The 12777-nt window shown below is 41.1% G+C and overlaps 1 protein-coding gene across 1 annotated transcript in view; it reads right to left on the bottom strand.

The window, feature by feature from the left end:
* RAB11FIP4 (RAB11 family interacting protein 4) overlaps positions 1-12515 on the bottom strand; it is a 212471-nt gene extending 199956 nt beyond the window's left edge. Inside the window, exon 1 of the mRNA XM_026654456.2 lies at positions 12399-12515. Coding sequence (XP_026510241.1) covers positions 12399-12515 — 117 coding nt within the window. The remainder of the gene's footprint in view (positions 1-12398) is intronic.
* Positions 12516-12777: the final 262 nt, after the last annotated feature.

Consider the following 12777-nt stretch of genomic DNA (forward strand, 5'->3'; position numbering starts at 1 on the left):
AAAAGACTGTCTGGATTGTGTCAGGAAGGGTCATTTCACTGTGATACATGGAGCTGCAGCAGAAACTGGAAAGAAAATGATTTGTGTGTTTCCACTTCCTTGTTGCAAAAAATAAAATCCACAACAACCCAGTGATTGCTGATGCTCAGAACAACCCAGAGGGAGTGGAGAAAATATGCAGTAGTAGGTGTCACAGCAACAGAAGACAAATAATGGTGGGTTTCCAGGGCTGGGAAATTATGAAGAATATTATGGGTGAATATAAATCATAAAAATAAATAAGCTATTTGTGGCTTGGTGCATAAATAAACAGAATTTTTCAGAATTTTTGATAAGTACATGTTCCAAAACCCACCAGTTCTTTTATGGCAAAGTAGCCAAAGCAAGGAACAAATGAATGTGTGGTGATGGGCTGAGATATGTAGCTGGAACAGACATACATAACTAAGGAAATAGAACCATGTCTTAGACACCAGAAAGGCAGCAATAGAATGGTAATTATACATGATTAACATGGCATCCTATTAGGACTACAATACGCATACAGAGCAGCATGCATTTAATTGTACTGTCATATTGAGTCCAAAACACCATCCAAAGTTGTAGTGCTAAAGCAAAAGGAATATTAAAGATAAATTAGCATGGTGGTTAGAAAGCATAATCATTTAGATAATACTAAAATAGAATATCCTGATTCCCAGCCCAGTGCCCCATCCATTAGACCATGCTGTCTCACAGGTATTTTGGATAAGTATTTTGTCTGTGCATTTAATTGCCGTCACTCATTAGGAGGCAGAGAGTGCTGCAGAACTAAACTAAAAATCAGGAGTTAGGAAGGACTCTTGATATTTTTGTTTTTAATCGCACTCATTTATAATCACAGGGAAACGCTCTCTTTCCCTTCAAGTGAGGGCCTTTAATTACGTTTTGAATGGCAAGTAATTGAGATGTATTATACAGTGCTTTTGTTTATAGTCACACTGCTGTTATAAAACCAAATTCTATACGACCAGCGATTGTGTCTGCCACCTCCTATTATCTACCTAATCACACCCTGGACTGAGTTAGCTATGTTGCCACACACAAATGGGTATTTATTCAGCAACATCTGCAGGTATCGAGGCCTGAGAACATACCTCTCTCAAAAGGAACTGCAGTTTAAACACTGCTATGATTTCATTTGTAGTTCCTGCATAGATGAACAAAGTTAAAGTAGTCTTATGAAGCTAGCCTACCTTACAAAGTAAAAATCCAAGTTTCTAAAATGCTCATTAATGTTTGGCTTTGGAATCAGATTCCATTAATGGGAAACACGGCACTGTTGATTGCACAAGGAATAATGAAATCATTTTACTTCGATGAACATTGTAAGGGAATTAAATGTGTGTCCGCTTTGTTAGCCTGAAAGGCTTTCTGCAGGTTATCAATGGGTTGTGCTAAACTGGAGATGACAATGGAGCCTTGAGACCATGTTAGCTTCTTCTAGAATCCAACTGGAAATTCTCCTGTATCCCCCAAACACTGCACCTTTCCTTGCACAATTTTGCATAACTCATTTTTCAGAGCCTAATCATATTAGAGTGGTAAAATCCATATGCACTGGAAATTTGAATACCCTCCGGAGTCGCATGAGCAAATTTCTGGAGAACACCAACACACGTCACACCTGAAGAATACTAGTTTTTAGGGCTGTCGATTAATCGCAGTTAACTCATGCGATTAACTAAAAAAAATTAATCGCAATTAATCGCAGTTTTAATACACTGTTAAACAATAGAATACCAATTGACATTTATTAAATATTTTGGATGTTTTTCTATATTTTCATATATATTATATTCTGTGTTGTCATTTAAATCAAATTATATTATTTTTAATACAAATATTTGCACTGTAAAAATGATAAACAAAAGAAATAGTATTTTTTAATTCACCTCATACAAGTACTGTCGTGCAATCTGTTTATCATGAAAGTGCAACTTACAAATGTAGTTTTTTTTTTGTTACATAACTGCACTCAAAAACAAAACAATGTAAAACTTCAGAGCCTACAAGTCCACTCAGTCCTACTTCTAGTTCAGCCAATCACTAAGACAAACAAGTTTGTTTACATTTACAGGAGATAATGCTGCCCTTTTCTTATTTACAATGTCACCAGAAAGTGAGAACAGCCATTTGCCTGGTATTACTTTTGTAGCCGGCATTGCAAGGCATTTACATGCCAGATATGCTAAACATTCGTATGCCCCTTCATGCTTTGACCACCATTCCACAAGACAGGCTTCCATGCTGATAACGCTCGTTAAAAAAATAATATGTTAATTAAATTTATAACTGAACTCTTTGGGGGGAAATTGTATGTCCCCTGCTCTGTTTTACCCGCATTCTGCCATTTATTTTATGATATGGCAGTCTCAGGCCTGGTCTACACTACGACTTTAATTCGGATTTAGCTGCGTTAATCCGAATTAACCCTTCACCCGTCCACACTACAGAGCCAGTTAATTCGAATTAAAGGGCACTTAAAATCGATTTCTGTACTCCACCTCGACGAGCGGAGTAGCGCTTAAATCGATTTTGTTAATTCGAATTAGGGTTAGTGTGGCCGCACACCACCGAATTACTGTGGTTAAAGTAATGAGGTAGTGTGGCCGCACACCACTGAATTAATGTGGTTAAAAACCGAATTAATGTGCTTAGTGTGGCCGCGCACAATCGAATTTATACAACCTGTTTCCCAAATTCGAATTATCTAAATTCGGATTAATCCTGTAGTGTAGACATACCCTCAGATGATGACCCAGCACGTGTTCATTTTAAGAAGACTTTCACTGCAGATCTGACAAAACGCAAAGAAGGTACAAATGTGAGATTTCTAAAGAATGCTACAGCACTCGACCCAAGGTTTAAGAATATGAAGTCTCTTCCAAAATCTGAGAGGGACGAGGTGTGGAGCATGCTTTCAGAAGTCTTAAAAGAGCAACACTCTGATGCGGAAACTACAGAACCCGAACCACCAAAAAAAGAAAATCAACCTTCTGCTGGTGACATCTGACTCAGATAATGAAAATGAACATGCGTCGGTCTGCACTGCTTTGGATTGTTATTGAGCAGAACCCGTCATCAGCATGGATGCATGCCCCATGGAATGGTGGTTGAAGCATGAAGGGACATATGAATCCTTAGTGCATCTGGCACGTAAATATCTTGCGACGCCGGCTACAACAGTGCCATGAGAACACACCTGTTCTCACTTTCAGGTGATGTTGTAAACAAGAAGCGGGCAGCATTATCTCCTAGCAAACTTGTCTGTCTGAGCGATTGGTTCAACAAGAAGTAGGACTGATTGGATTTGCAGGCTCTAAAATTTTACATTGTTTTATTTTTTAATGCAATTTTTTGTACGTAATTCTACATTTGTAAGTTCAACTTTCATGATAAAGAGATTGCACTACAGTACTTGTATTAGGTGAATTGAAAAATACTATTTCTTTTCTTTTTTTACAGTGCAAATACTTGTAATCAAAAATAAAGATAAAGTGAGCACAGTACACTTTGTATTCTGTGTTGTAATTGACATCAATATATTTGAAAATGTAAAAAACACCCAAAAATATTTAAATAAATGGTATTCTATTATTTAATAATAATAGAATCGCTCAGTTTAACAGTTCAAATTATTTAAACACGATTAATTTTTTTAATCGCTTACTAGTTTTACATTTTAACAGCATAGACTGAATCTAGCATGGAGAGAGAGAGAGAGAGAATCTACATAGAATATATCCAGTCTTGCCAAGCAGCTGGGTAATTAACCTCCCTAATTTCAAGCCGTACCTCCAACAATGTATAAAATGGAAGCGGCATTGGATTGTATTTGCAGGATCTACATGTTGAGGTTTTTCTCAAGTAGATTTTGCATTTGATCATATGACCACACAATGCCACTGTAGCTATATCAAAGATAATCTCTCAAGGTAGCTCTAAAGCAGATTTATTTAAATAAAAAATTCAAGAATGACTATTAAAACCATGTGTCTTTTCTCTGGTTTTTAACAAAAGCCTACTCATTGTGATCACTGGCATAGAGTATTTCAGAATACAGCAGTAGCTAATTCTTAAGTGTGTGTGTAACCCACTCTCAGTGCTTGTAGCTCTGAAATGCATTCCTATTACATAACAAATTAGACTTGTAAGTGCACAGCAAACCTTACAACATTTCTCCTCATTACAGTGCTGTAGCAAACATATGATTAACAATAAGGACTAAGCCTACTTTATGTCACCTGGTTGGAAATACATGGTTGGATGTACCAGTAGGTTTGCTTAAAGCACACTGCAGTACTGGCTTGCATTGAATTAGGAAAGCTACTGCAACTGTACCTTGACTAATCCAAAATCCCTTAAGCATCCGAGCGTACCGTTTTCAGAGTAGATTTTTTTCCCCTACCCAGTCAAAACGATATTAAATATCTGGTCATTAGCAAATTACTTTAGTGAGTCAAAATGTGCACCAGCCTAGGTATTTATAAGAGAACGCTGTTGCATGGGAACTGCCCTTCTGTCCTCAGCATGGCTGGGTGAATATTTATTTGTTCTTTCAAGAAGTATTTCTCTGAAAAGCATAGCACGAGGAAAGTGGTAATTCTTTTCTGCTTCTATCATCAGAATAATACCACCCTTTGGTCATGCTCTAATACTTTTCCTTTGAAGTCTCAATGGTACAAGTCTTATTTTCCATATTGGTAGGTGCTTATTATAAGGCTACAGCATACATTAAACTATTTAAAGACATGGCTGGATTCTGTTTTCAGTTACACTAGTGTAAATCAGGAGGAATTTCATATACCTCAGTGGTTTAATTCTAGATTGTCACCAGCATAGCTGAGAGAAGACTCTAGGGATGTAGGTGCTATGTAAGACCACTTCTGCAATGGAGAAGTGCTTTTTGTACAGGAAGGCCATTACAGAGCAGTTCTTTACAGTAGACCCTCCGCTTCAGTGCATGACCTCAACAGATACTCCTAGATCAGAGCAGTTATTCTCAACCTATTTACCATTGTGGGCTGCATATGCAGCTCTCTATGTGTTATGTGTGCCACATCCATACAATACGTATATACTATCTCTATGGCCCTGAGAATGTCACACGGGCCGCAGATATATGCTGTTTGGGCCGCAAGCAGCCCGCAGGTTGAGAACCACTGCCCTAGAGGATCGTTTGAGAGCAGATCAGGATGGGATAAGACGTGGCATGACATAGATCCAGGGTTACAACCTACGGTATGGGTGTATGTGCAAGGATCATGGCTCTAAGGAGCCAGGGTAGGAGATATTGGAGGGGCAAAGAAGAAGATTCCCATGCCCCCATAGTTTGATGCTTTGCTACACTCTATTGGTCTCTATATGCCAAAGGAGAAAGGTGCGGATTTGCTCTTGGGATTCTGTGTACATCTGGCCTGATGCTGCTCTCACATTCACCAATTCTACCCTGGAAACTGACTCCAGTGGAGTTACTATCAATTCACAACAGTATAATTGATAACACTCTACAGGTTTTTATTCGCTGCTGAAGTTCCCTCTTAAGTGCAATACTGTTTCTATCCTGGCAAGTATTTGTTGATCTTAATATTACGCACACTGCTGTCTAAGTATGAACACCTGTGCTTTTAAAAAAAATGCTCCAAAAGGTGATTACTTCTCTGAAAATAAATAGTCAACATGTTTATCATATTTCACTTGTTGCTGAAAACTGAATGTACAGTTTAAATAGAATCTAGTATTATGAAACATTAACTGGCAACAGACTTGTAAAATACACACTTTCACATAACCCCTTGCCAGGAACCTGAGCACATTTAACATGTAATTTGCAAGGCCTCTAGACACATCAGCTGCAAGTGCAACTATTTTCTAAGTAACAAGAAATCAGATGGCAAACAACTCCTGGCTTTTTCAGTGCTAGAAGTGTTTCCCCAACTAGTGATTACACATGATCCAGCCACGGTATTTAAAATGCAGTGTGTTTTCCACATCTTTCTTCACAATCCCTGGTGAGTGGGCATACATTTGGCAGGCTGGCATTTCCACTCCTTATGTAACAAACTGCTCAGCAACATGGAAGTTTCAATAACAGCTATCTGTGGGGTGGGTTTTGCATGCAGTCACCAAGAACAGAGCCAGCATTGTCTAGTGGATAGACAGGACACTGCACCAGGATTCTAGAGACCTGGGTTCTATACCAGGCTCAGCCACTGACCTGCTGTCTGACCTTGGTCAAGTCATTTCACCACGGCTTTCCCTTTTATTTAGATCTTTGGGGCAGGGACTATCATTATATGCGTGATTGGGGCCTCTGCATGCTATTGGAGTATAAATAATAAGAATTCACTGGTGAAAGGGTTACACTGTTTCTCTTTTAAACTATTCTGCATTGCAGCTCTCAGGTGTAAAAGAGAAATGTTACTTCAAGTTAGGCCATCGTGTAAGTGTTGCATGTATTAAACCAAAACTCAGTAGAAATGTTTCCATAATAAAAAGCAATCCAATGAAAACAGTTGTTTTTAAACCAACAAATATTGCCTTGCAGCATTTGAAACCTCAAGCACTGTATCAAGGAGAAAAAAAGAAAGTGGCACTGACTATAAACAAAAGTGAAACTGATGTCATGGATTTCCAGCATCCAGAGCTAAAGGAAAAAGCAAGCTCAGTAGTGGAAAAGTGACAAGCAAATTGGAACTTTAAACTTCTTTTACTTGTAATAATCTAAGGGGGACATTTTCACAATTGGGCACCGAATTCCCATCAGTGCTTTTGAAAAGCCTCCCACCCTCCACTGTTCCTGGTCTCATAGACAATAAATGTGTCTGTTTGCAACATATGGTTTTCAGTTGACAATACCTCCTTAAAAACAACAGCTATATGTAATCTTCCTGCTCTCACTGAAGCCAGTGAAAATTTTGGCTGGGAGAGGCAGCAGGGTTCGGACCATATGTTGTAAAGTACTTGGAGAGCCTTTGGGTTAAAAGCACCATGTAAATTTAAGATACTTAGTATTATTTGGCCCTTGATGTTTAATATGAATTGCTCCCTCCTGTATGTATTAATATCTATATTACAGCTGCAGCCCCTATGGGCCTCATCACGTCAGGTGCTAAAAACTAAACCCTGATCACACAAACACTTATGCACATGCTTAACCGTGAGTATGAAAGTAATTAAATTGACTTCAGTGAACTACAATAAGGCCCCAATCCTGTAATGAGCCCTGGCTGGGCGCAGAGGTCCACTCGCATGGAATTCATTGCTAGATCAGGGTCCAGTGACCCTGCCTCTATAGAGCTCAGAGCCTAATTTAAGACAGGGTATGAAATCAAGGCAATACTTCCAAAGACTTCAGTGAAGCCAGGGTTTCATCTAGGGTGTATAACAAAGAAGGAGTGGGGTAAAAGTTGCTGCAATAGAGAGTTTTAAATAGGGCAATAGAAAAACAATTTCATCATCAGTGATAGGAGCCATAAAAAAAAACCTCAACGTTTAATCATATAAAAGCTAAAAATTTTCAAGTTTCACCTCTGTTATTTTGACTGTGCAGATGAACAAGAGGGCTGCTTATTCCAGGCAAAAACCTGCTGTTTTGCTGCAAAATTTTGCCTTGGAGCAAATTTTCAGAAAGTTCCTGATCTCTTTTGAATGATCAATTTCATCAAGTTGACCACAAACCAACCAAACTACCAACCACAGAAAGGGTAAAAATGTCATACTATGTTAAATTCTCACAAACTTTGGCAAATAACTCAGATTTTTTTCCTCAAGAATTTGTAATATCAAAGTTTTGCTTGGCCATGGCTACAAATATATGAAGCCAGGGAGGAGGATTGTCAGATTAAGTAGGGCAAGACTGAATTAACCAAGCCAAATTTCACTCTCATTACACTAGTGCAACCTCATGACTATTTGTGCTGAGAGTGTTATAGATAGTGGGGATGCAACAGTGCAAAATCTGGTCCTTCACATGTGAGGTATCAGATGCACAGAACTGAAAGGCTAAAATCATTAATATATAGGGTCCAATCAATCTTCTGTTAAAGCCAATGGAAAGATTCCCATTGATTTTAATGGGAGCTGGATTGGGCCCAGAAAATGTAGAATGAAAACCAAAAGTACATTTAAACAACGAATTATCATGTGTTAGAATACGTTAAAGAGGACAAGGCAGCTCTCTGGCAGCGTCTCTTAGGTTTAATTTAATCTGACACATTGCAGATTTTCCTGCACAATTGTTATTAGACCTCTATGGAAGCAAGTTTGGGATGGCTGTACTGTTTTGGGGAACTGATTCTTTCTGTCTCCTGAGGTCACCAGTTATACATAGTAAACAAAGTTCATTTTGAATGACACTTTTTTAAACAGAATGGCAAAGTCATTATCCACCCACAATAAGGTATTTACAGTACATCTGCACTAGGATCATTGCCTCTGTCTGCGGTTCCATAGCAAATCTCTCCCAGTGGTTTGCATATCAAATTGGCTCAGCTGACAAGTCCAGAGAGGATTTTTCAAACTGCCCATTCTACAAACTCTGCCCCTGGGCTCTGAAAGCCAGCTGGGCTTTCCCTGCCTCTTATGTTACTGCCAGCAGTGAAGATCCTGCAGTCAGAAAGGAGCAGGCATGTTTGTCAATGATGCATGGAACAGAATAGCGTCCAGCTTGCTGTCTCCTAGCTAACCTGTCCGTGCCGGGAATAATCTTGTCTTTGTCAGTGAAATGAGCAGACCTGATTCAGCCATCGCTAAATAGCACAGTGCAGTTTGTATATCATCACTTTTCTCAGTCGGGGTCCTAATGCCTTTTCTGATTTTGGACATCCCTGCCCTCCTTCCCTTTTCCCCGTCTTTTCCTCCCTTCTCCATATTTCTCTGCCCACAAACTTCTTCCTCCCTACCTGCCTTACAGGTTCCACTAAATCCTCCCCCTCACTGATCGCCCTACATACCCTTCATATTGTTTCCTGCCATGCACGTTCCATATTTCCCTGCTGCTGTTCCTTGCACTGCCTCATGGCACACCTATTTGGCTGAATTCCACTGGGAAATCAATAACTTGATTGGGAGTGGAGGAGGCCATCCTTCTTAGAGCACTCAGTCTGCTCCTCTGATGACCATGACACCATCACTGCATCTGAAATACAGCCTCTTGAAGCATCATGTCAAAGAACCGTGATTACTTAACGTGGGTACTGGAAAAGCTTGGTGCTGTCTATAAAATAAGGATCCTGTGAAGTTGGAACAGCTTCAAAACGTACCACAACACACCTAACCCTCCTTAATTTCCTCCTTCTTGTAAACTCTCACCCCATTTTATTTGGTGATATCCAGCAAGAATTAGAGATGAATCCGAGAAGGCAGTATTATGATCAGGATCAGGCTTCGGTTGTGGTTGAGACCGAATCGGGGCTAAGGTTTGGAAGCAGATTCAACAGCACTGAAATCACATACGCAAGTCTCATGAGATTTTGGCCCCAAATGGTAATATTTTAGCTGCAGCAACCGAAGCTAGAAAATAGCACCAACCCTTCTGGATTAGGAGTTGTCCCAGAACCAAAACTGTAGAGGCAGGGGACATGAATCCACATGCACATAACACTCTAAAATTAAAGGAGTTCAGATGTGAAGTTCTGGTTTGGTCCATCCAAATCTAGCAACAATGTAGCATACAACTACTGTGGGCTTGATCCAAAGCCCAGTGAAGTCAATGAGAGCCTTTCCAATGACTTCAACAGGCTTCAGATCAGACTACATATACAAAGAGAAATTAAGACAAATTGTAATATGCATGCTACTAAAGATATAGAGGTAAATTCCGTTCGTCTCATCTTTGTAAGTATATTTTTCAAACATTGTCGGTTACAGCTAACAAGAATGCAGTGATGATTACAGGGCATTTCTCATTACCATTCACCCTGTTTAGCTAGACATATGCTGCAGTCTATAATTTAATCTCTTATTTGCATATTATTTATTTTTCTGGCACCTATTCAGTAATCTAGGCCCCTCCCAAAATTCAGAATGCACCATTTATGGTTTATAATTTCCCAATACAATATTTTAGTTCATCAGTCCCCCCCTTTACATATTTCTAATACATTCAGCTACAAAAAAATAAAGACATTTTTAAGACATCATCTGATTCAACCTTTTATCTCCAGTTTATTCTCCCTGCTCCCCTCCAAATAACCTGAAAGATTTCCATAAATTCTAAAGTCAGAAGGAACCTGATCATCTAGGCTGATCTCCGGCAAAACAAAGGCCAGAGAATTTCACCAACCTTCCTAACTGCCAGCAAGAAAAGGTTATTGATGTAGGAATGAAATAAATACAGTAGTACAGAAACCACCCACAGTACAATGCTTCTTGCAACATGGATTTAAGAATTTAGGCCCTTAGTTTATATAGGAATGGATAACTTTTCAAGGGACAAATAAAACCAGAGAGATCAATAGAGCTCACTCCTATTAGTCCTTTCTTCTCCTTATATTACTGGTTACTGAATAATAACTCTAGTCTCTCACTGAAGAAATATTCAACAACAGGTCTATGACTAGATACAAGAAATGGAGCCTCCTGTATCCTCTTTCTTTAATTTAATTAACAAGTCTTGTTCCATTACCAGTGCTGATCCAAAAATTAGTAACTTGATTTGACAGTAACTATGAATTTATTATGCTTTTTTGCTATAGTACTTCCTTGGAACCCCTTTATAAATGTCTCTCTCTTTACAATCTCCGCAGATTAATTTATTTTACCGCATTTTAAAAGGTCAGAACTTTTCATCCTGACACCAGCTTTGTTTTGTTGTGCTGCTTCCTTTTTTCAAGTGCCAGAGCATTTTGTTATGTGGAGACCCAGAGATGAGGTACCAAATTCTGAAGGGGGGAATCTTCTCATGAAATACAAGATTTCATATCTGGTTAATTTTGTTTGAGATTTCTCTCTTTACTAAATAATTTAAGAGGAACGGTTTCAACTGAAATTCGTGCAATTATTCTAATAAATATTGGGCCAAATTCTATTCTTACTTACACTACTGTAATGCAGTGATAATGGTTCCACTAAAGTAATGGCTCCGCTGAAGCCAGTGGAGTGACTCCAGATTTATACCTGTGTCAACGACAGACTGACTTTGGTCCATAATTCTAACTCACACAGCTTTTCTGTGAGTGTCATTGCAGATTAATATGATGCTGCTAAATGGCTCCACGGGCATTCCAGAACACACTGTGTGTTCTTTAAACACCAGGAAAGCCAAACGGGACTTACTTGAATAAGGAATTATGACAGACCCATGGCAGAGTAACAGAATTTGCAATAAAGGCACTCATTTCGAAGGAGAGTCTTGTTTGTGTAATCTATGGAGCCTATTTTCAGATTGTCCACATCGCTAAGGAGGGAATGTTACCATGCCAGAGAAACCTTTGCTTTCACCAGAACAGTCATGCCTGGCAAAATAACCAAAAACAACAACAACAAGAACAACAAAAAACCGAACAGCAGAACCATCACATCTGTTTGCTAGTGCAGGTGTATTTCTGCTTAGAAAGTCAATGCTGCCATTGAAAGAAAGACCAGTTTTGTAAACAAGGTCAAACCCAGGTGTTTCTGAGAGTCAGGTGGCTATCTGCATCAGGACAAAGGAGCCGGGCAGGAAATAAACTAAAGAAAATAGGAGCCTGTCCCTGCAGTCTGATTCAGACCAAAAAATGGGCTGGATGCTGAGTTGCCTTACCCCCAACTGTTTATTGGCATGGAAGGCAGGGCAGGGTTTGGCCTGTTTACCTGCCTGGCAGCAGGGTGGTATGTTCAAAGACAGAAATCCCAAATATTGACTTCAGTGAAGTTACTCTCCATAGGGACAAGAGCAAGAGAACTTAGACAACAGCATCAAGACTCGGGGCAAAAGTGGTTGCCTGCCTAAACATCACCGTCCCCCTTGGCCAGCGAGATCTGGAGTCAGATCAGCAGAGAAGTCGCCCCACGCTCCTAGATTGCCTCTCTTCCTCCTCTAGGCTGCAGGAGAAAGTGCATTTCCAGGCAATCCCCTCAGACGTGCTTGGACCGAGAGCAGCCTGGCCCTGCGGTACTGGGCGCCTCAGGGGAGAGCCCCCCGCCCAGAGGCGAAGCGCTGGTGACAGGAGGTGGTGGCAGGGGCAGCCCAGGGGAAAGTTGCTGCAAACGGGCCGAGAGGCTGCAGGTGCAAAGGGAGTGGATGCAGGACGGGGGAGGGGAGGCAGGCGGGAGCTGCCGGGTGCACTGGGGCAGGCAGGAGCCGGGAGCCAGGGATGGGGCTGGAGGAATCGTTGCCCCGCTCGGCAGCTCCCCGCGCCCCCAGCCCCTCTCACCTCATCCCCTTGGCCGAACTGCAGCCCCAGGGCCACGAAACGCTCCACCCGGATGAAGCCGTCCGCATCCTCGTCGCACACGTCGAAGACCTCCTTGAGCTTCCGCAGGAACCGCATCCAGTCGGCCTGTTCCCCGAGCCCGCCGGGCTCCATCCCGGGCACCTAGCGGCAGCCCCGCGCGAGGCGCCAGCCGGCAGCAGCCATGATCGCCCGGCTGCCTCCAGCCGGCGTGTGACATCAGCCAGCCGTGGGGAGGGACCACAGAACGGGGGGGGGGAGAACCAGGGAAGGGGAGGGGAGAGCGGGGAGGGGAGAGGGGAGGGGGAGAACCAGGGGATGGGAGAGGGGAGGGGGAGAACCAGGGAAGGGGAGGGGAGAG

This window comes from Terrapene carolina, unplaced genomic scaffold, assembly GCF_002925995.2.
Source record: "Terrapene carolina triunguis isolate 2854851 unplaced genomic scaffold, T_m_triunguis-2.0 Scaffold192, whole genome shotgun sequence".
Lineage (NCBI taxonomy): Eukaryota > Metazoa > Chordata > Testudines > Emydidae > Terrapene > Terrapene triunguis.